This window comes from Rousettus aegyptiacus, unplaced genomic scaffold (genome assembly GCF_014176215.1).
Source record: "Rousettus aegyptiacus isolate mRouAeg1 unplaced genomic scaffold, mRouAeg1.p scaffold_m13_p_7, whole genome shotgun sequence".
NCBI lineage: Eukaryota > Metazoa > Chordata > Mammalia > Chiroptera > Pteropodidae > Rousettus > Rousettus aegyptiacus.
In genome coordinates this window covers 48508410-48533845 of record NW_023416310.1, presented here as the reverse complement: position 1 = coordinate 48533845, position 25436 = coordinate 48508410, and the positions used below count along the sequence as shown (strand labels likewise).

Genomic DNA, 25436 nt, shown 5'->3' with positions numbered 1-25436 from the left:
ATTTTTATTGGTAGATATATGTATGACTTTTGGCGTATATCTCAGAGGAATTTGACAATTTGATTGGCATTGCATCTTATATTTAGGAAAACAAGATTTCTCAGCATTATAGCAATAGAATATAAGAATAGAATTGATACTGAATGCACTATCATTCAAGTGATATGTAATTTATTTATTCACACATACCTGAACTAATTGAAAAAAACTAGCATTTCCATTCCAATAAGAAATACATTTCCAATTAAAGTTTATGCTTAATGCCAAGTTATTTATTAAAATCAATGATATATGCTGTTTTGATCAATCGTATATGAACAGTAATTCTAATAACTCATTATCTTTTAGAGCCTATGGTTATAGGAAATTTTCAAATCTTATAATATGTAAATATTTTTGATGCAGAGGAGTATAATAGGATGATCAATAAAAGATTGCCAACCAAAAAAACTATATTACATTATGATAAAACTGTGTGGGAAAAGTGAAATGGAAATACGAGTTCAAGGAGAAAAAGGAATAATATAAATATCTGTTAAAAAGAAAAAAGAGCTTGCTCATGTGCTTTTTAATTGACTGATAGTGAATATCAAATCTCTCTGGTGTTTAGATTCTACTGGATTGTGTTCTGAAGGTTGATGTTATAGTTTTATTTTAAAATATCGATATTTAAAATATACTGGAAATTACATCTTAGCAACTACTTACACTCAGAATTTTAAAATCTAGATGTCAACTTAAAAATATATAAAGGAGTATATTATTATTCAGGTTCTTTTAGGGTACATAAGAAGAAATACTCAAAGGCTGCTAGTCTCTACCTGTGGTCTTATTTGTTCTTATTTCTTTCTTGAGTAGGATCCTTATCTTTCTATCTAGATTGCAAGTTCTCTTTGTGATGGAATTATATCCTATTTCTTGTGTTGTTCCCAGAGACTTAGGGAGAGGAGCATGTAAACAAAGTAAGTAGCTGTGGAAGTGAGCTGGGCAGTGTTGACTTAAGCAGTCTTTGTACCTAGCAGTATTGTAACTTATGCTTATGAATTTTATGTACATTTGCAAATATTGCTCACTTTCATTCGCTCTTTGGTCAGGAAAGTTTCCTCATCCCAAAATATCACTCCTTCCCACCCACCCACAGCTGATATTGATGCTTAGAATTTCTTCAAATAGTGTCGTAAATTTTCATTCCACATTTATTCAAAATGTATATATTTTTAGGAGATGTAACATTGATCTAGAAGCAGATTATATTAGATTACTTCTTGATAGCAAGTTTTTAAGAAGGAAGGTAAGGAGAACCAAGAAGTTTATTTGTTGCCCCTTGAGCTGGCTGCAGACAAAACCAGGCATCTCTTATTTACTGAAGTGATCCTGAGGAGCAGGTTATGTAAGACCTTACCAGTTCCAAAATGATCAACCACATTGGCATCCTCATTTCTGAGATGACATTACTCTTAAATAGTGAAGCTCCCGGTGCCTAGACTGATTGAGAAATGAAGACATGTTTAAGAGTGACCCTGCTAGTCCTCCAGTTTACAGGCCACTCCAAAGTAAAACTAAGCAGTCACAACTGGACCTTCCTTTGGGTGAGTGATTGAGTTAAAACACTTGCTTTCCTATTTCTGGTAACTCCACGTAATCAAAGGCCTTTGGCTGCAAGTTTTCTTCCTTCAGGTGTAGGGAAGACTTGAGTGCAGTGCTTCGAACACAGTATGCATTCAGTTAATGTTGGTCATATAAACAGATGTTCAGGAAGAGAAGGGACTCCTGAGGAATGAATGATAATGATGTTAGACTACCAATTAATCTGAAACCTGGGTCACTAAAGATTTGTATCCTCGGTTCATTTTTCTCTGCAGCAAGTGAAAGGGAACTTTGCTAGGCTGCAGGCCTGCATCTCAGAACTCCGCATGGTACAAAGAGAAGGTTGTTTCAGACCACAAGGCACTTCTCTGCAGCTGGCGGTAGAAGATGGGCTTCAGCAGTTCAAACAGTACAGCAGACATATGACCACAGGCACAGTTCTGAGTTACACTTCCCTGGAGGTAAGAGATGCTGACCTTAGTGGTGTAAGCCACCTTCCCATTGCACTCCATCTAGATGCTTCACTATTTATCATCCTTATATTGTCCTCTGTTTCATTCACATTGAACATAAATTTCAAGTCTAGATTTTCAGCTCCCTGCAGGCAGGAGACATGTTCCCTTTTTCCTATAACTTGCACAATTTTTAGTACACAGCTAAGCATAGAGAGGAGTGCTAAAAGTGAATTATAAGGGAAAACTGAAATCAAAATAAAATCTGAAAAATGCCATCTGCCTTTGGGGGACTTGAAAAGCAGTCGGTAAACTGCCTACATTGGTTCTATATTTATATTTTCCGCTCATGCTTAAAATTTAACAGTTGTCTTAATCAAATCTTGGCATCAAATTGAGTAAATTTTCTTGGGATTAGCAAATGTGCAAGAGTGAAAATTTCTAAAATTCTGGAGATAATCTTAAAAATGTAATAAGTCATGACTGCATACTCCATGAGTGTGTGAGTGTGAGTTAAAACACTTTCAGTCTCTGGTAACCTCAGGCATCAGACAGACTTTTAAAAATGGAATTTAAAAAATATGTGTGCTTTCATCTTCATCACTCTTCATCCATCAAAAATGTCTAAGTACAAAAAAGAATTGCCTCCCAGAGTTTCAAATTCAAGACAAAACTGCTAATAAAAACAAAGTGTATTTATTCAAGTGGAATAAAATATTTAAGTTATATACAAACACCTCAGTATTCCTTTAGGTCAGATATACTGTTCAAGGATGAGTACATTTTAGAGTTAAGAGAACAAAAAAAAAAAAAAAAAAAAAACAGTTTAACTGAATCCAGGATGAGCAAGGAAAGAAATCTACATGGAAGCATCACCATAAGAAAGGAGTATATAGGCTTTCGGATATTCAGAACACATTTAGTGAGTAGAATTTAAGGGCCCTGTTTCTTTGTTTCCTCGGAAAATCAAAGCACTTTTAAGCAGAACAGGTAAGAGCTCTGAGCAATCTTAAAAAATTAAAACACAGGGATGGCTTCTTACAGGTCACTTTCTGCAGTAGACTCAACCTGTTTGGAAGGACCTTGTGATGATCACTCCCACCAGGGCTCTCCCTAAAGAATCTGTTGAATGAAATTTGATTTTTAAGTTATAATTAAACCCTCTTTTTTGCCCTAAAGACAGTAGCCAGTTCCACAGACTTCTCCTGTACTTCTCCTCTACTTCTAATCTGTTATGGTCCTCACTGTATACACCAGGGAAGGTAGACACATCGATTCTTGGATTTATTTCCAGATTACTGTTCTGACTTCCCAGGCCGGAAAAGAGGTGGTCAAACAATTGGAGGAAGGATTGAAAGATACAGACCTTGGCAGGGTCAGGAGGCTTCAGGTGGTCGAGATCACAAAGGAAGCCCTATGGTGTATGGATTCAGCATCCCCTGCTGAAGAGCCCAGCAGTGATGGTAAGAATTAAATGAAAAGGTTAAAAAATGGTAAGAATTTTAAAGAGTAGTGTTTTTCACAAGTCAGGAAGATTATTTTCCATGGTCTTTTTATGTTCTTAAATGGAATGAAGCCAGCATATTTCACTGTGGTTCAGACAGGTTTCTAGGTGTTAGAGTTGAATTTTTTAATCATATTTTTAATTTCAAAAACAATATATGTTAATGTAAGGCCTGAAATATTACAGGTATAAGAAAATTTCTGTCTCTTCTAATCATTTTTAAGAGATTCGGGCATTTGGGTATCCTTCCCAATATTCCTTTATATAGACATTCACACACACAGACACACACACACACACACACACACACACACACACACACACACACACCCCTACCTCTGTATCTGTAGGGGACTGGTTCCAGGACCACTGTGATACCCAAATCCAAGGATGCTCTATAAGTCCCTCATATAAAATGATGTCGTTTTTGCATATAACTTACATACATCCTCCAGTAAAATTTACATCATCTCTAAATTACTTATAAAACCTAATACAAGGAGTCTGTGACCATGCCACCCTAAACACGTCCAGTCTCATCTGATCTCGGAAGCTAAGCAGGGTCGGGCCTGATTAATTCTTGGAAGACTGGGTGCTGTAGGCGTTAAAATATATATATATATATATATATATATATATATATATATATATATATATACACACACACACACACACACACACATACATACACACACACACACACACACACACACACACACACACACAAAGTAAATGCCATGTAAATAGTTGTTATACTGTATTGTTAAGGGAATAATGACCAAAAAAAAAAGTCTGTACATGTTCAGGACAGATGCAATCATCATAGGCCTAACTACATAATACATGTCAGCAACAATCTAACTTTTTGCAAATCTTTTCAGTCCACAGTTGGCTGAATACATGTTCGTTGATTCCACAAATGCAGAACCCACCGGTAGAGAGGGCTGACAGTATTTACTACTTTAATCAATGCATACATAATATTCTGTAACCTTCTTAGTGTTTTGGTCAGCTATCTATGCTAGTATCTATCTGTCTCTTATTTTTTACTGGCTACATGATTTTTTTACTTTGTAGTAGGACCACAGTTTGTTTCATTGCTTGTTAATGAACAATTTGGTTTTTCACATTTTGCTCTTATAACCAGTGCTGCATGAACAGACATGTATGTGCAGCTGGCTTCATGGGCTTATGATCAGTGCAGTCACACAGGGCTCTGCTCTTCAGTTTTGCTGTCTTGAAATTCTTAATAATTTTTATCTCTGAATCTGTGTTTTGTAAGTGATGTTTGATGGAACAATGGAGTATGTGCCAAGAGATTATAGAGTCTTAGCTCACACACACCCTATCTCCTGTGTCCTTCTCATCTCGCCAAAATGGGTTCTCAGTCATCCGCTTCCCAGCTTTGTTGTCCTCAACGTAATGACCCGCACCCAGCAACCACTCGCATCCAGTCCCTGCCAATAAATCTTACATAAATCACCCATAATCACCAATAATCTTACATTTCCTAGAGGAAAAAAATCATCAAATTGAGTTTTAAATGACAAGTAGGAATTAGCTTAACAGAGAAGAGGAAAAGAGCACTCAAACAGGAGACCCAAGGGCATGAGAAGGCAAGATGAATCAACTTTCAGAGACGTGCCCATGGTTCCCTATGACGGGAGCCTTATCAGGCAGAGGTGGGAGTGAGGCTGTAAAGGTAGGCAAGTGTTAGATCAAGGGCCATATATGCCCTAAATCCATTCTAAGACATAGCATTTCATTCTAAGGCATTGGAAATTTATTAGAAAAAGATTTTAGTCAGAAGTCAGGTAGAGATTCCCAAATTATGGCATTTGAGAAGTTTTAACTGATTTTAATCTATCCAGCACTCAAGTTATGGTTTGTCCTCCAGCAGGCCTTTCTAGCTATGCTAGCCTGCTCCAAGATTATGCACGCAGGAAGGTACCCGCTGTTCTGATACCTTTGATCTCCTCCTGGACCCCCGTAGATAACCTCACTCTGCCCTTCAGCCCCTGATTAGATCAGGGGGTTGGTAACTAAGGGTATGTTTCCCATCAAATTCTGACACATGTGGATCCTTCCAGCATCATGAGGCCACTGAGATTATTCTGGTCAGGGAAGGAGGGTAACCAGCCTTAGCTGTGTGGTTTATGAGCTCTCACCCACTGCACACGCTGCCTTTCTCAAGTCAGTCTTCTCACTGATTGTCCTTTCTCTCTCCATCCCTCCACTCATAATAGCCTTTTCCTCTGAATTCTTTCCCCTATCTTCTTCCAGCCAAATCCTCTCCATCCTTTAAGGCTTAATTCAGGTTTGTGACTACTGTATTGATTTCCCTTTCCTTAAGACAACCACATCACTTGTGGTCTGCACCGCACAATTTAACACTTAATTATAAACCATGTACAATTATTCACCATTGCTTTATTGTATGGTAATTTTTTCTTTTCACCTAAATCATATGCCATTCAATGTCTTTTCTCTCTGTATTAAACTGTAAGTACCTTAGGATTAGAAATTTGTCTTACTCACTTCTGTGTCCCAGTGTGACATATCCTAGGTTATCGGTAGATATCTGTTGAATGAATCAATGGTGGTAATACCTGTGGAGGCTGTTTTTGGTCTTCACAGCATCCCCTGCTTCTGCTATCTCTAGTAACACCTCTACCTTCCTGGTCACAGAGTGGGCCGTGACCCGGGGGAAGCAATCGTAGTTCCCCAGGCCACCAGTCAGAGTCCTACCCCGTGGGTTCTCAAACTGAATCTGTGAATGAAAAGCTCTTTTTCTTTCTCTTTGGCCATGGGCAGATCAGACATGCATTGTGCCCTTTTCTCCCTTCAGTGACAGTACTCAGAAAGAACTTACTGTATCTCTAATGGCACAGAGCTCAGAGTACTCTGAGGCCGCCTAATGCCTTTATTTAGAATTGTTAGTGGCTAGAGCTGTATAGAAGAGCTTTTAAAGTCAGGAAAGCAGCTTTCTACCTTGTGTCACTGATAATGATTCTTCCAGTAACTTCCTATTTGCTTATGAATAATACATCATCCCATAAATTGCTGTAATCCTCTTTATGGGTTAAGTATATGTATGATTCATGGCTTGAATTCTTCCTACTTTGCCTGTACTTTCTTCATAATTAATTTCTTTATTCTGTTAATGTTTTGCTTCACCTTGGTGTCCTTATCAAGAGGCTAGCAACAGAAGTGTCTCTCATTCTCAGAAGGATGCCTGCTCCAGAATTAGGTTGCCTGAGTCTAAATCCAAGTCCTATCACTTACTAGCTGTGTAAGTTTGGGCAAGGTACTTAGCCTGTGTAGGACTGACTTATTAATTCCTACCCCATGCAGTAGTTCTGGGAATTAAATGGGATAGTGTATGGTAATTACTTATTACATAGTGCTCAGTAAAAGTTAGTTATATTTATCATTAATATTTTTTAATGTGTTGTATATAGATAGTTTAATATTTCCAAGGTTTGTTTTTAGTTGCTAGGTCCCAAGTAGACTGTGAATTACCTGAGGATGTGACTCTGCCTGATATATCTTTGTATCACCAGCATATTCTGTTCTGCCTGGCACATAGTAGATTCTCAATAAATGTTTGTTGAATAAATAAGTGAATGACTGGGAAAAAAAATCAAACAATTTGGGAGAGGTCATGGTCACCCTCTCTGACACTAACTCGTAGTTAGGGACATATCCCACACATATCCCACATAGCTTTCCTTCAGAGCTCATGAATATCATGAAATGATTCAAACACTGAATATTTACATATATCTTTTTAAACTCTGATAACCATGACCATCAATTAAATAAAAATTGTCTATACTCTACTTTTTGAAGAAATGTGTTACAAGAAATGTCAATATTGCAGATTAGTTTAAAAAATAACTACGGGACTGTCTCCTTTGGTCTAAATTCTGCCTTCTTTAGTGCAGCCCTGCACGGTCAGAACTAATTATTACAAAGATGACTTGGAGACTCTAAAAGATCCATAAACAGAAGAAAAAGTCAACTTAGAAATTAAGAAGGTAGACTCACATTGTAGAAAGTTGTTAAATAAGATCTAAAATGAAATAGTTAACTTTAAATAATATTTAGATCAGTTAGAGTTTTTAATAAATTTTAAGCCTGGATACTCTATTATATGTTTTCCTCCAATTGTGTGGTAAATGGCATGTCCTTTCATCTGTTCCTGCTTCATCTAACTTGTTCATATTTTCTTTATTTTAAAATTTAGCTGAAAGATCTTGCCTAGCGCTCTTTGTAGTAGCTTTTTTCTGTTTTTTTTTTTATTACAAATTATACAATTTTCAACATTACAGAAATATAATATAGATGGTTCAAAATGACCCAAAATTCTACCCTCCAGAGATAACCACTATCGGCAATACAGGACACATTCTACCGAATTGCTTTCTCTATACATATATGGACATGGACACATGTGATTAACATTATTATTGTTATTGATAAAAATGGGACTGTATAGTAGATAATATAATATTACAAAAAATGCAACTTTACAGTACCCACTGCTCTGCACGTTTATGTTTTTTATTTAACAATCCAACATTTTTTTCCATATTGGCACATAGAGAACTAACCCATTCCTTTTAATTATTGTGAAGTATTCCAATGTATAAATTCATCACCATTTATTTAATCATCCAGTTAGATTTTTTTACATTTTATTAAAGAACAATGTGACCTTGACCAAGTACTTAAACTCTTTTTTCCGCAATTTTCTCATTTATAAAATAAGGCTAATAATAGTAGCTACCTCATAGGGTTTTTATGAGAATTAAATAGAACTTGCATGGCAAACACTTAGAACAGTGCCTGACACATGTGAGCAGTAAATAAATGTTATCTGTTGATATTTAAATAGTAGTACTAGTAACACCTTTTTACATGTGACTTTTTACTAAGAAAATTTCAGGCTCTCGTAATTTTTTATTGAAAAGAAGATATGGCCATAAAATAATTTTTGATTTAAAATTATTCATAATCCCACTACCCCATTATACTGATTTCATTTTTGCACATTGTCTCTCAGTTGTCCACAATCATGTTTAGGTGACATAGTTATAATTCATGTATGTAATTTTTTGTTTTTGTAACATAATATTATACAATTTTCCATAGATTTTGTAGCCTTTCTTTTATATTATTTATCTATTTTGTTTCTTTATTGCTTTTAAAACAGAACTAGTATTGGTCTAAGAAATAAAATATAAAGTATACCTCTCACAAGGGGAAGCTGGATGCCTTCTTTATCTTTCTGTGCCCTCTTTATATATAAACCAATCCTACACCTTAGAGCAAATTCCTAATGCTGGATCTAGATCATAAATTTAGAATCTAGGAGAGCCTGCCAATTCCAATAGCTAGAGTTAACCCTATAGAAGAGTCATCAATCGAGGGAATAATGCTGCTAGCTCTGAGCCTCAGGGAAAAAATATGTGAATTAAAAGCCACAGTCTCTTCGCATACTCTAACCTCTGTTTATAAATCATAATAACAGCAACATTTTATTGAACATTTACTGTTCAAATACTTTCTGTTCTAGTTTCCACATATTATCTTATTTAACCCTCGTGTAATCTAGACAAAGAAACTAAGGCATAGTGCCTTGTCTAAATTAAATTTCCCAAGACTACTCAGTTAAGAGATGAAACAAGGATTCAAATCTAACCAGTCTGGCTCCGAAGCTCACATGTTTAACCATTCTCTACACTGATTCAGTTGAAAAGAGCACTAGAGATAATCAACAACTTAAAAGTTGGTTCTCTGAAAAAACATTAAAAATCCAGTGGTGAAACCAATGAAGGAAAAAGAAGAAAAAAGGTACAAGAAACTACATTAAGGTTGGGAAAAGGGGACATAACTGCAGATAAAACTATGAATTCAGACATTTAGACAAAAATGGACAAATTCTTTTAAAAATACTAAATTTGACTTACAAATAAAAAATCTGAATTATTTCCATAATGTACCCAATCCTAAATGGTTTTACAGTCGAGTTCTATCAAACTTTCGAGGAATATATTGCTCCGATCTTATATAAACTTTTTTTGTGATTAAAAGGTAATAATAAAAAAGAAAGAAAGAAGAAAAAAGAAAACACTCCCCAAGTAGAAAACCAGACAAGGACAATGTAAGAAAAGAACATTGCAGGCCAGTCCACTCAGGAAAACAGATAAAACAGTCTTAAATAATCCAGTCATATATAAAAAGAGAATATAGTACTAACTAAGTTGTACTTATACCAAGAATGAAAGGTGATTTAGTAAAAAAAAATGTATAAATATTTATCACATCGACATATTAAAAGGTAAAAAAAAGTTCTTAATAGATAAGAAAAACACATGATAAAATTAACATTCATTTACTATTTAAGAGAAAAATCTTAGTAAACTAGGATAGAAAATAACTTTCTTAACTTGCCAAAGTGTATCTACCAAAAAAAATCTATAATAAATACAGTTTCTACTGGTGAATGTTAAAAATATTGCCTTCGAATTGAGGAAAAAGACATTAATGCCCCATCACCACTTTGATTTAACATAGTTGTCCTAGTCTAGTCTAGATAAGAGAAATAGTAAAGGATATGAAGACTAGAAAGGAGGGAACAAAACTAACATTATTTGAAACTTACTTGATTGGCTACATTAATAATCAAAAGATTCTACAGAAAAATTATTACAATTACCGAGAGTTTAAAAAGGTGGCTGGATATAAGGTCAATATACAAAATTCAATAGCATTTCTATATTTAGAAACAAACTTAGAAAATTTAATCTTTAAGGAAACATCTTTTACAGTAATAAAAAAGAAAAGCATTTAGAAATAAATCTCAACAAAAGATACATAGAATATTCATTGGGAAATGTTTAAAACTTTATTGATGCACATTAAGGAAGATATAAGTAGAGTATGTTAATTTATACCAACATTCATTATCATAAGAATTCAGTTCTCCTCAAATTGATCTATCAATTCTAGTCAAAATCCTATCAAAGTTTTTGATGAACTTGACAAGCTGATCCTAATATACATATACATATATATATATTATATATATAATATATATATAAAGTTAAGATACATATTAAGGCTAAACGGTTGCCTTACAAGATAGTAAGATGATTACAAGGCTATTCTCGTTAGATAGTGTCGTGTTGAAACAGGAATAGGCAAATTGTCCAGTCTAGAACAGATTAGAGAGCCCAGAAACAGACAGCCACATTATATGAAAACTTGGTGTGCTGCTAAACTGTCATGGCAGAGCAGTGGGAAAAGGACGCGTCTAGTCGTTAAATCATACTGGAACTACAGGTATCCCATATGAGAAAAATGAAATTCTATCCTTATCATATATAATTTGTAATAATATTTTAGATGGATTTAAGACAAATATGAAAGGTAAACCTTTAGAACTTTTATAAAAAAATTCAAAATAAAAATTTTATGACCAGAGATAGAAAGAGGAAGGATTTCTTAAATGAGACACAAAGTTTGCTAACCAAAAAATAAAAGATTGATAAGTATGACTACTTTAAAATTAAGAATTTCTGTTCATCAAAAGACACCATGAAGAAAGTGATAAGACAAATTATAACTATATTTTGAACTTGTATACCAATCAATAATTGGTATTCAGAATAAAGAATGCCTGAAACTTAATTTTTAAAAAAAGACAATCTAATTTTGAAATGCATAAAAGATCTACATAGGCATTTCATGGAAGAGGAAATCTAATAAACATAAGAAAATTCTTACCACCATTAGTAATCAAGGAAATATAAATTAAGACATTGATAATACCATTTTATGCCCAATAGGTTGCAAAAAATTAATGTCTCACAATAGTATTGACAACAACAGAGCAATGGAAATTCTTATACACTGATAGAATGTAAATTGATACACGATTTGTCATTTTGTTGTAAAGTAGCATTCACAATATTCTATTCCTAGCAATTGCATTCCTAGGAGAATGTCTCCAGAAGAACTTTTATAAAATGCACCTGGAGACATGTGTTAGAATGTAAATATTGACATTATTCAAAAAGCCAAAAATTAAAAACCATTAAAATATGGACAAGGCATGAGTAAATATTACAAGGTATATTCACAAAGTGGTATATTCACAGCTATAGACAACAATGAGGATGAATCTTCTTAATAATGAGAAAAAAGCATATAATCAAAGATATGTACAGTATGATACCTCTTTAGAAAGCTCAAGCAAAACTAAAATAATAAAGTATTTGTTTAAAGCAATAAAGCTACTTTTAAAAGAAAAGGAATGATAAAAAATATTCAGTGTGGCAAGGTTTCCCTTGAAGAAGATCAGGGAGAAGCATACAGATATTTTAGAAGTATTGATGATGTTCTACAAGCTTATGTTGAATAAACGATTCATGAGTGTTCAAATTGCTGTTATGCTTCGTAGCTTACATATATGTTGCATATGTTTATTTTCATATAATAAAAAAATTATAATAGCTTTCTAAAGACTGGCTAAATAATAAACATGCCAAAATTAAAATGGCCACTGTGATCAATGCACTTTGGCATCCAGAGAGTATCTGTCCAGGTTGACAGCAGTCTGCACTCATTGGGTATGTAAGTCTTTCAACCAGTTACAAATCAACCTAATGATGCTGTCCACCAGCTTATATCTCTCAGCCTGTACACAAGGATATCAAGTTCCCATTCTAAGTGCTCCCAAACCATCTGTTTAGTATTTTCTCCTAGACTTTGCCAGAGATCGATGTCAAGCTCTTTTGGAAAGGTATTTTATCCATATGTGTTCTCAGGAAACACCAAATGTTAACAACCTAAACATAGAAGATAAAGATTCATTGCTTCCTAAAGGATTACACCACCTGGGGGCAGGATTGGGCGGGTGGGGGGCGGGAGGGAGACAGACCTGTTCTATGTTTCATGCTTCAGTGCAATTTTCAGACTCAAAGACTCAAGATAGATTTTCCCCCCTTTCAATGTCTTAGAAAATAGGCCAGAAAATGCAGCTGTTCCTTGAGTTAGTCTTTGATAACTGCATTAAAGTCATTTCCTGTGGTGTTAAGACTGAATTACAACCACCGTTGTATTTATTACTAAAGATTTTTAACACAGACATTTGTTTATTTTACCAACAGAAGCCATAGCCTCAGAAAATGGCAGATCTTCCTTCCCTTTTTAAAAATTGAATTAAAGAATTTTTTAGAGTTCAAAGGAAAATATGAAGTTATTTGAATATTGGGATTTAAAAATTTTTTCCCCACCAACTTTATTGAGAAATAATTTACATACTGTAATTTGAATCCATTCAAAGTGTACAAGTCAGTGAGTTTTGGCAGTTGAATATGCCCACAAATCATCACCACAGTCAAGATACAGAACATTTTCATCATCCCCAAAAGATTCTCTTTGCCCTTTATACTCCATCCCTTCTTTGGCCCCCTATGTATACCACTGATCTGCTTTTGGTCTGTAGATTAGTTTACACTTTATATAAATGGACTCATACAGTAAATCTTTCTTTTGTATCTGACTTTTTTATTCAGATTTTGAGATTCATCCATGTTGTTTATACCAGTAATTAGTGTCTTTTTATTGCTGAGTAGTATTATATTGTGTGAATGTGCCACGTTATGTTAGCCATTCACCTGTTAATGGATGTTTTGGTTGCTTGTGTCCAGCTTTTAGCTGTTGTGACTAAAGCTGCTATAAATAATCATACACAAATCTTTGTATGGGCATATGTTTTTATTTCTTTTGGGTCTTACTGTGTGTCTGGTTCATCTTTTCCAAATCATTTACTTGCAGCCATTTGTGTCTTTGTACTTAAAGTGTATCTCATAGACAGCATGTGACTGAGTCCATTTTTATCCATTCTGCTAATCTCCGCCTTTTATTTGGAGTAGATAGTCCATTTGTATTTACCTTAAGTATTGATAAAGTTGAATTTAGGTCTACTATTTTATTTTTTCTTTGTCCTTTTGGGTTTTTTTTTTCATCTTTTCCCTGCTTTCCTGCTTTTATTATGAAATAGTTTTAAAATTCTGTTTTAATTTATTTATTGTTCAGTTATATTTCCTTGCATTATTTTTTAGTGACTTTTCTAGGGATTATGGTATATATCCTTAACTTTTCACGGTTAAGGATATATACCATAATAGTACCACTTCACATAGAATGTTGAAGCTTCAGGATTACATACCTAAGTAGGGATTAAAATGTATTCTTAAACTTTTTTACAGCCTACTTAGAATTAATTTAGTACCATTTCATGTAAAATACAGAAACATTGCAACTATATATGTCCATTTATCCCCTATACACACTTTTTGTTATAGTTATTATGCATATTACGTCTATATTACAAACTCCACAAGACAATACTATAAATCTTCCTTTAAACAGTTATGTGGCTTTTAAAGTAACTACGAGAAAAATAATCTTTTATATTGACCATTTCCAGTGCTCTTCATTCATTCCCGAGGACCCAACTTTCCCCTGGGAATCATTCCCTTTAGCCCAAAGAACTTTAGTATTTCTTGTAGTCTGTTCTGGTGATGATAATTCTCTTAGTTTTTATTTATATGAAAATGTATATTTCACCTTCACTCTTAAAGGATATTTTTATTGTATATAGAATTATGAGATGATAGGATTTTTTTTTTTTCCTTTCAGCACATTAAAGATGTCGCTCCACTGTCTTCTGGCCTTCTATGGTTTCTCATTAAAAGTCACAGTTCTTAAATGACTTTCCCCTGGATGTAAAGGATCATTTTTCAGGCTGCTTTCAAGAATATTTTCTTTATGTTTACTATTTAGCAGCTTTACAATGACGTGATTCAGCATGGATTTCTTTCTTGTTGGAGGTTCACTGAGCTTCTTCAATCTGTAAATTTATATCCTTAACCTAATTTGGAAAGCTTTCTGCCATTATTTCTTCAACTATTTTTTTGTCTCATTCACCACTGTTCTCTCCTTCTGGGACTTGAATTATCCAGATGTTAAACCTTTTTAAATTGTTCCACAGTTCCCCAAGACTCTGTGGTTTTTTGTTTGGTTGGTTGGTTTGGTTTGGCTTCGTTTGGTTTGTTCAGACTTTTTTCTTTGTCTTCTTCAGATTAGATAATCTCTATTGATCTATCTTTAAATTCACTCATCTCTCATCCCCTTCTTCTACTAAGCCAATGCGGTGTAGTTTTTTGTTCAGATATTGTATTTTTCAGTTCTAACATTTCCATTTGGTTCTCTTTTATACTTTCTATTGCTTTTTTGATATTTCCTATCTTTTCCATCATTATGAACATATTTTCTATTCTTCATTGAGCATAATTATAATTATGCTGCTTTAAAGTCCTTGTCTGATCAATCTAACATCTTTGTCATCTTGGGGTTTGCATCTATTGATTGCATTTTCCTTTGAGATTGGGACACATTTTCTAACTCTTTGTTTGGCAAAACTGCCAAAAGCATTTGGATTGTATTTTTTGAATGTTATGTACACATAACATTAGAGACTCTGGACTCTATTATATTACTCTGAGAAATGTTTGTTTTGACAGACAGTTAACTTTGCTAAATTCAAACTGCAAGCTCTCATGGCTTGCAGTGGGCCCCTCACCCAAATCTCAGTTCTGTTCTTTAAACTTAAAGTGTGAGCTACTTTCAGTTTGTCCCACCTAGGGTCAGTTGAGCTTAAAGACATGATTTAGGGTTCTGTGGATCTGGAAGTCTCCTTCCTTAGATTTCTTCCTCACTCTCTGGAGACTCTAGGTCCCTGGTAGTGACAATGAAAGACAGAGGCCTTTCTAGCGAAGTTGTAGCTGCCCTACACTGCTCTAACCAAGGCCATCCTCATGGCAAAGGTACAAAAATGGAGCACTCATTCCTTGCTAGTCACCTACTCCAAGTTTGAGCTCCTCTCCAAAATCTACCTTTGTTCAATCTCCAGAGCCCTCAATATGAGTTTACAGCTGTTATTTACAGGAAGATCAGTTTGTTAGGTGCTGGAACCTAACCAGATTGGGAGGCTCTTATTCAGTCTTGATCAGTTTGGTTCTTTCTTTTTACTTTCCTTCTATCTTCTATTCGGTCAAGAACTTCATGTTCTCCATCATTTCTCTTTCTGTCTTTAGGAGATTATAATTTAAAAGAAGTTCTTTTGATTAAACCCCCATTCTTCTCTCTTCTTCCCCTCATCCCCTAATCCCCTAACATACACACACACACACACACACACACACACACACACACACATGCACACATACACACACACACCTGCTTTACTTGGCAAATGACTCGCATTGCTCCCACCCAACTTTGGGTCAATCTGGCCACTTCTATATCTGAAATCAGCCCATCATAAACTTAGCAGAAGAGTACTAGTTAGCACAGTACAAGGATTGGTAGGGGCCAGGGATAGACACAAATACCGATATAAATTTTGCATAGAATAAAGGTGGCATCATGAATCACTAAGGCAAAAATGGACTTGTTCAAGAGGGTGCTGGGACAACGGGTTTATCCATGTAGAAAATATTCCAGATGGACCAGGAACCTATGTAAAGAATGATATTTTAAAAGTAGTAAAAGAAAACATTGGTGAATTCCTTTATAAACTCAGCATAGGGAAAGGCTTTCTACCTATAACTCATAATCCAGTGCGATGATAAAAAGATTGATTGATTTAAATACATAAAAATTAACTACATAATAATAAAAATCTTAAGCAAAAAGCTCCATAAACAAAGTCATAACTCAAGTGAAAACTAAGAGAAAGCATATGCAATTTATATCTCGAAGGGAAAAAGTTTAATAACTCTAACATAAAAAAAAAAACACAAATTGAGAGGGAAAAGACCAAACCCTTATAGAAAAATGGACAAAAGACACGAACAGATAATCAAAGCTTTTTTTAAAATGGTCCTGAAACATATGAAAATATGCTCAACCTCATTCATAATTAGAGAAATGAAAATTAACACTACACTGGCATACCAGTTCTCACCGATTAGATTAGCAAAAGTTAAAAGGTTTGACAGCACATTCTGTTGGTGAGGCTTCACTTCCATACATTACTGGTAGAATGCACAAGGGCACAACCCTTCTAAGGGGAATTTGGCAAGATCTACTGAAACTACTTACTTTTGACTCACCACTTGCATTTCTAGGAATTCAGTACCCTGAAGCTACACCTCAAACAGTACCAACAAATGAATACACACATATAAGATCGCAAATTTGTTACACAGTCTAGATTTTTGTTGTTTTTGCCTAGGATATGTTTTAGGGCTTCCTGTGATTTCAGTGTTTTTTAAAAACTTTTCCTTATTCTACCTGGCTCCCTAGTAAGTGTTATATTCTTTATTGGTTCCTTCTACTTTTGTCTTCACCTAGGAGTAAATCTTTCCTTCAGCTTCCATGGGCATTAAGGAGGCAAAACTCCCTGATCTATTTTTTAGGGTCATTCCAATAGATTTTAATGCTAGATTTAAGTGTAATGAAAACACCTTTTCTCAATCAGCTTTTCAAATTTGCATTGCAATTTATAATAAATGCTTTTTGGTTTATAGAATATGTAAATTAGTTTGTGCAGGAAAAGAAGACTTTTTAAATACATTTTAAACCAAGTGTTTCCTAAATCAAACTGTGCTGTACACTTTGAAATATCTCAGTCAGTAACAATCAACCTCTTTTACATATGAGCTACATTTTCTTTTCAATAAAATGAAAATAGAGCTATTGAGAACCATAGATAAAATATATTTTCTTACAACTCGAATCATATGACTAAAATGTTCATGTGTAGACAGCTGAGAGGAAGTTTTCTAATCTTTTATCCCCTATAGTTGCATGGTGCTTTAAAGTCTACAAAGTGTTTTTAGGTGTCATCATTTTATATTCTAACAAACCCTTTTCCTATGTATTATTATCATTTCCACTTTACAGATGGAGAAATTTAGCTTAGAAGATGAAGTGACTGGTCTAAGGTCATAGAGAAAGTAACCAGCAGGCTGGCTGGAGTTAGTTTATTCTGTATGGTGAAGCATTTTTTGAGCTCCTGTTGTATGTCAGATACTATGCCAGGGCTGGGGGTGCAGAGGTGGATAAGGCGCTGAATCTGGTGCCCACAGGTATGCACACACCCTTCCCTAACCAGGATTCTCTTCGCTGCACCTGCATGATCTCCTTTCTGCTTGGACTGGCCAGGGCAAGGCAAGTTATATATCTCAAAGCAGGACTGGCTGGCAGGGAATATTGACAGCTCCTTGTCATGCAGGGTTGCTCCCATCACCCCAAATGCGTGGGAACATGGTGCTGCTTTCCCCATAGGGAAGTCCCAGCCACCAGTTACAGGCTTCTGCCCTATTGGAAACACACAGGCCTGAGAAAAAGTAATTCTAAAAAGATTACTCTCCCAGCCAAAGTAATTTTTCTGGAAATAGTTTGTCACTAACGATGTAAATCATCCATTGTATGAAACAGAACAAAGAGTCCAGAATTAAACCTGGGGCATATAAGGTCAACTACTATTTGACAAGGAAGTCAAGAATATTGCAGCAGAAAAAGGATAGTCTCTTCAACAAATGTGCTTGGAAAATTGGAGAAACACATTTAGAACAATGAAGATGTCCCCTGTCTCACCACTGACAAAAGTTAACTCAAAATGGATCAAATGCTTAAACATAAGACCTGATACCATAAATCTCCTAGAAGAAAATGTTGAAAAGAAGCTCATCAATATTGGCAATAATTTCTTTGGGCATGATACCAAAAGCTTCTGTACAGCAAAAGAAACAATCAACAAAATGAAAAGACAGCCTACAGAATGAGAGGAAATTTTTGCAAATCATATATTAGAGAAGGGGTAAATATCCAAAATATATAAAGAATTCAGTCAACTCAATAATCCAATTTAAAAATGGGCAGAAGAAGTAAACAGACACTTCTCCAAAGAGGACATCATTAAAATGGCCAACAGACACATGAAAAGATGCTCAACCTCACTAATCATCAGGGAAATGCAAATCAAATCCACAATGAGATATCACCTCACACACGTTGGAATGACTGTCATCAAGAAGACAAAAGACAACTGGTGCTGGCGAGGACATGGTGAAAAGGGAGCCCTTATATAGTCGACCCTTGAACAGCATGGGTTCAAACTGCACGAGGCCACTTCTATGTGGATTTTTTTTCAGTTGACCTGCTCAGTTCAACTGACTTGCACAGTTCAAACCAGCATTGTTCAAGGGTCAGCTGGCAGTTTTGGAATCCGCATGTGCAAAGGGCCAATTTAAGTTATATGAGGATTTTCAAGGAGGGTGGTCAGTGCCCTTACCCTGCACATTGTTTAAGGGCCAACTTTACATTGTTGGTGGGAATGTAAATTAGTCCAACCACTATGAAAAACAATATGAAGGTTCCTCAATAAGTTGAAAATGGATCTACTATACAAGCCAGCAATTCTATTTCTGGGTATATACCCAAAAAAATAAAAACAGGATTTCAAAGAGATACTTACACTAGCATGTTTACTGCAGCATTATTCACAATAGCCAAGATATGGAAATAACCCAAATACCCATCAACAAATGAATTGAAAAAAAAAAAAGTTGTAGTACATGTACACAATGGAATATTATTTAGCCATGAGAAAGGAAGCTATCTTCCCATTTCTGATAACATAGATGGACCTTTAACTCATTATGCTAAGCAAGATAAGTCAGACAGAAAGACAAGTACTATATATATGTGGAATCTAAAAAAGTTAAGCCTGTAAAAAACAGAGTAAAATGGTGGTTACCTCAGGACTGGTGACTGGGGGGGTGGGTAAAAGTGATAGAGTTAAAGAGTAAAAACTAATGCACAGGATAAGGAACATAGACAATAATATTGTTCTATAATTATGTAGTGTGGTAATATCACTATATCGGCAACCATATTACAGTATATAAATTTATCAAATAATATGCTGTATCCTTAAACTTGCACAATGTTACATGTCAAACTTATTCAGTTAAAGAAAAGAGAAAGAAAGAAAGAAAGAAAGAGAGCAAGAACAAAAGAAAGAAAGAAAAAGAAAGAGCGAGAACGAAAGAAAGAGAGAGAAAGGAAAAGAAAGAAAGAAAGAAAGAAAGAAAGAAAGAAAGAAAGAAAGAAAGAAAGAAAGAAGGAAGGAAGGAAGGAAGGAAGGAAGGAAGGAAGGAAGGAAGGAAGGAAGAGAAAAAAAGAAAAGTCAAGTATGTGGTGACATTAAAGAATTTTTAAAAAAAAAAAAAGAAAGAAAGAAATGATCCCTGGAGCTATGATGTGGAAAAAGTTAATCATCGTGACTCATTAGTATTTCATTCTTTGGTTAACAGTTGAGGGTTGTTCTGGTTTGGATTTTTGTTTTCAGCCCACCGTAGACTGCACCAGCCTGACTCCTGTACTGTATTGCTCTCTGGGTAGCTGACTAGGGCTGAGAAAGAGGCATATCCACTGCAAGCCAGAAGTCTCTGCTTGAGTTCTACTCATTGGACTCCCAGATTCCTCTCTTCTCCTTCCTCCACTGTCCACCACCACAGAACGGAAAGCATGTATGGGAGGGTCAGTGGACGTCCCATGCAAGTTAGTAGTTTGGCACACCTTCAAACACATATTTTTAAAATACTAGTTCAACCGTTGTTTAGGAGCAAACAGCTGCAAAGAGAAAGAGAAAGGAAAGGAGTGCTGGCTCCCTCTGCAAAGCCAAAGCCTTGCAATAATGGCACCCACCCTCCTGAGAAGCAAGCGTGGTGACTACCTGTTATTTCATGAGCATGCTTCTTTGGGGCTCCCATCATTTATCCCAGCAGCTTATCAGCCAGTCCTTTTTTCCCATCCTGTTCTGTTTCAGCCTTCTTGCTATTCCTCCAACATACCAAGCTACACACACACACACACACACACACACACACACACACACCCTTATCCTGCTTTGTTTTTCTTCATAGTATCTATCATTATCTGCATTTGTTTTCTGTTTTATTTGTTTATTATCTGTTTTCCCACTAGAATATAAGCCACTAAAGCAGGAAATTTGCCTCTTTCATTGATGGCACAATCAATGCTTAGCTCACAGAAGGCACTAAATAAATAATTATTTGAATGACAAATTAAATGAAAGAATAAGCAAGTGAATGAATGACAACAGTACTCTCCTTCATAAGAGTCCAGGGAAATAAATTTTCTCTGTCTCATACATTCTAGTGCTATTTTAACCCCTCTTATAGACTGACACCTCAGGAACATGGTCTTGGTCAGTCCTGCACTCACTTCTTGACAGAGTCCACATTGCCATAACTACCACTGTCCTTGCCACCTCCTTTTTCCCAGGGTCCAAGCATTACCTCCACAAATGAGGCAAGTGACAGACAAGCTGGACTGCCCCCAACATTGTGAGCTGCTGCAGCTGATCCTCATGCCATTGCTGATTTAGGGACAGTGGTTGAGTGACTGCATAGCTGTTCCTGAGCAAAATCCGTCTGCTTTGATTACTTAACCTGGTTGTTAACAACCCAGAGCTACTTCTGTATTCAGAGAGTAGCCAGCACTGATTATAAAATGACTTAGGGAGGCTAAGATACCATGATTTCATAGTTTCTGTAGTGGTTACTGACCTTTTTGGGATCATGGAGCTCTTTCGAGAACCTGTTAAAAGCTAAAGACCTATCTTCTTCCTCCGCCCCACCAAAGTATATGTATACACATACAGGTGAAAATTGTATATAATTTCAGGAGGTTCCAAGAACCCGTGATACTCATCTGTGAACCCAAGAAGAGGCTGCGTGAAGGTCATTTGGATAGAAACAGGTCTGGCCTATAGGTCAGGGCCTTTGTGAGACTAGAGAAGATTTGCAGCCTGGCCAGGAGCACCATTTTCTTGGACCTTCACTTTAGGCATTCCATGTCAAGAGAAAAATACAGCCATTAAACGTGCATGGATGTGTGTGAAAGTGTTTAATTCTCCCATTTTAAACACATTTTCATTTTGTAACCCTGTTTTTAGGTTGACTTCTGAGTAGGACGCTTTAGGCATTAACCTTATTTTCAATGATTAGTTTTTCTCATTATTGTAGCCCTTCCAGAAAAGCTTAAAAAGAGCTCAGTGAAGGATGTCACTGCTTGTGGCCACAGGGGGGCAGGGTAGTTCCAAAAACTGAATGTAAATGCTGGCTGCTGGGTAGGCTGCTGTGAACCAGGACTTCCTCACTTGTCTTAATCACCCAGATGCACAGAGCTGCGCCCACGTTCTGGTAGCCTTTTTATTTCATACCCTTGCTGGCTCTCGGCTCATCTGGTGTCCAGTGCGCTGCTCCGCAGTCCATGTGGGAGCTGCTTTTCAGTATCTGAGAAATTGAGAAGTCTCTTCCTCAGCCCCCAAATGTAGCACATTTAGAACTGATGAGGAACACTGTTCTAAGTGTTGGGGAAGAAGCAGTCACCAAGGGAAGTGATGGGCGGGGAGGGGAGAATTTAAAAAAGGAAAGCACATTCTTATCCTATAAATGCAAATGACTTTGTTGATGAGAGTAAGGGAAGAAAATGACATTTGTTGGACCTACCGCATGCCATTCAGAGATAATCATCTTACTTTGCATGCCTCGCTATAACTGTGACATAGGTTGTACTATCCTCATTTTGCCCAAAGTCACATAGCTAACAACTTTCAAGTCAAGATTTAAACCCTTGTCCTTCCGCTACCTCCCATCACCTTTCAAAAACTCACAGAAAGAGAAGAAACCCCTTCAGGGGAGACAATTAACAAGTGTAATTAGTATTGACCAAAAGAAGCCCACAGATACCCAGGGGGTGCTGATTAAAACTGAATAATGGAGTATATAATTAAGCATAATTTCCTGGACAGAGTCAGCTCTGAGTTGAATTCTGAGGGAGGCACAGGCCATAGATTGATAAAAGCACTAAGGAAGGAAGTCATGTGACAAAGGAGACTAACTTAGTTGAAGCAGAAGAGTTACAGGAAAAAGTCGTGAGAGCCAAGGAGGAGGGAGCAATTGTTTAATTTGTTGTTTAACTTAACAGGCATTTGCTAAGCTTCAGCTCTATGTAAGCTACCTGTGGGGGATGGGATTACAGGATCTCAACAGGTAGAGATGGAAGGAATCGTATAAGCCATCATAGAAGAATGGAAGGATGTGGTATTTGAGGAATGATAATGATTATTACCAGTCATATAGGCTGAGTGAGGGTAATAAAGATGACAGCAAGAAGGCAATATGTGCTCTTTAGCAAAGATAGGATCTGATGAAACCACATTTTAGATGAATTAACTGGTAGTAGTATGTAAGTACTGGAGAAGGAATGGAGTTTGATAGGACAGCTAAGAGGTTACTGCCATGATCCAGGCACAAGGAAAGGAATGTCTGAACCACTGGCAAAGAAAATGGAAAAGACATTTTCCCTCTAGCGTGTTCTGCTTAACACATTAGTAGTTAACTTGAACAATGTGACTGTCCTTGAGAAGCTGACTCCCTTCTGAGCCTGAAAAACTATAGAATCAAACCTGAAGCACGGTGTCTCTGTGGAAATTACATGAGAACTTTTTCCAAGGAATAAGCTCTGCTCTGTGGCTCTCCCAAGAACCTATAGGTTAAGAAGTAGGACAGACCTTCAAGAATGTTGATGGGGTGTCTGCAGAGAAGACCGGCATTTTCCTTGAGAGACACCATGTTTCGGGCTTGGTCCTTCGGCTTCGTAGGATCAGAAAATTATTTTGTCAGCACCCTCTCCAAAACAGGCTTACCTTATCTAGCCTAAGACCAAAGTATAAGCCAGAATACTTTTATTCAATTAAATTTGACATTCAACATTATTTTATATTAGTTTCAGATGTACAGCATAGTGGTTAGACATTTAAACAACTTAAGTGATCCCTCCGATAAGTCTAGTACCCGCCTGGCACCATATATAGTTATTACTATATTCCCTATGTTGTACTCTACATCCCCATGACTGTTACAAGCCAGGATATATTAGAGGGAGAACCATAACCATCATCATCACCAGGAAGAGCAGAGACTTAACAGAAACATCCTGGCACTGGAGCACATCATTGAGCCAGCAAGCCCTCTCCTCTGAGCCATGCTGGGATGCTCCTGTTCTCTGTACTTCGTTTCTGGCCAATCCTCTCTGTAATGTTAATTCTTTAGATAGGCCAGTACCGTCCACAGACTCCAGCCAAATCTCACTGTGGTCAGTAAGCCATTCTCCTTTCTTAAGATCACTGTTTTTAATGGACCTCACCATTCTGTGGTTTAACTCTGGGAAAACTCCTACTTTTATGTCCAGATTCTCAGTGGGAGATAACTTAGCAGTTGTCCCCTTTTACTGGCCATGGGAAGAGTTTCTACCCTTTCCCTGGGGAGAAAAAAATGAAATACTTTTTTCATTTCATTCTTTGCTCAATTCCATGTTATTAGTTCTGTATCTGCCTCCTCATGCTTTAATAACTGTTTTGTCTCCCTGAGGAGAAGTTGTTTAGTCATTTTCATATGCCATTCAAGTCAAAGTCCAGAATCAAAAAAAATAAGGTTTTTCTTGTTTTGCCTGTGACAAAAATAAGATTCACATTATTAAAAAGAACCTTTCTCATTACTTACAAGGGACATTTCTTTGACAAATTACTTTATATTTATCACTATAGCACCCTAAAACATAATGGGGCAGATAAGAGTTTAAGAAGAATGGTCAAAAATAGTGTTGCTTTATAACTGCAATAAATATTCCTTTGAAAAACATATATATAATATTGCTTTATAAACCCTTTAAAGAGTATCATTAGATCTTTGTACCTGGTATTTTATCTTCTATGTAATACATGATGAATATTTCTGCCTAAAGAAACTAATGAAATAACTAATTAGCTAATGAATCCTCATCGTTATTCATAAAAGACAGTTTTAATCCTACTGGTCAAAGAGAACTGCATTTGGTGCCCCTTTTCAGACACAGAACTAGTCATTAAATATGACATGAAGTCATATAAGTCTCACCACACCTCCCGTGTGGGTACCAACACGTTGGACTGAAGCCCTTTGTTCCTTGTAAAGAGTCTGCCACCTCTGCATACTTGTCCTCAGGAATGTTGTTCTAGAAATAGACCAACCTTCCTCTGGGGTCTATGAGTCATACACAGAAGTTAATTCATTGGAGCAATCGGCTTTTCTTAGGCCCTTTGTAAAAGGATTTCAGAGAGTCCTTCACAGTCAGGCAAAAAAATTTGGGTTCCTCTTCACGTTCTTTCCAGCTCTTTCCTCATTTCCTCTCTCTGCGCTTCCTCCACCACCTAATATTTGGCTTTTACAGACATTTACCTGCATATTCAGACCCCAACTCCTGAGCTAGTGTTGCCTGAAGCATGAAGTAACCCAGCAAAGCCTCCTCATGCACCCACTCAGCTCCATTTCTTCAGATTTGGAATCAAATCACACTCCACCAGACCATCACTGTCTTCTTGGCTGCTGATTGCACTATGAGATACAGCATGCCAATGGCAAACTTGCATAAACTGTGTCAGAAGGTAGAGCCCGGGAGTTCATCTTTTTTTTGTTTTTTTTTTTTCTTTTCATCTTTGTAAAATTTATTTTTTTTGTAACAGGAGTAATAATTGAATACATTTTTACTGTGAAACAACAAAAAGCTGAAGCGCCCCTTGTTAACTAAGTATTTAATTCGCATTGCTATATTATTTTATTGCTGTTTTTGTATTCTAGAATGTTTAAATACATGATTGCAATAAAATTCAAACAGTATAGAAATATGAATAATAAAAAGGAGTGTATCTCAGAACTCAATCCCAATTCCACGCCTGT

The 25436-nt window shown here is 36.1% G+C and overlaps 1 protein-coding gene across 4 annotated transcripts in view; it reads left to right on the top strand.

Annotated features, from left to right (window-relative positions):
* LOC107502944 (meiosis 1 associated protein) overlaps positions 1-25436 on the top strand; it is a 64687-nt gene that overhangs the window by 17390 nt on the left and 21861 nt on the right. For 3 of the 4 annotated variants that reach the window (XM_016130720.2, XM_016130718.2, XM_016130717.2), the window contains exons 3-4: positions 1863-2048; positions 3334-3502. In XM_016130720.2, the coding sequence (XP_015986206.2) occupies positions 1863-2048; positions 3334-3502 (355 nt within the window). The remainder of the gene's footprint in view (positions 1-1862; positions 2049-3333; positions 3503-25436) is intronic. The other variant, XM_016130719.2, reaches the window with a different exon arrangement.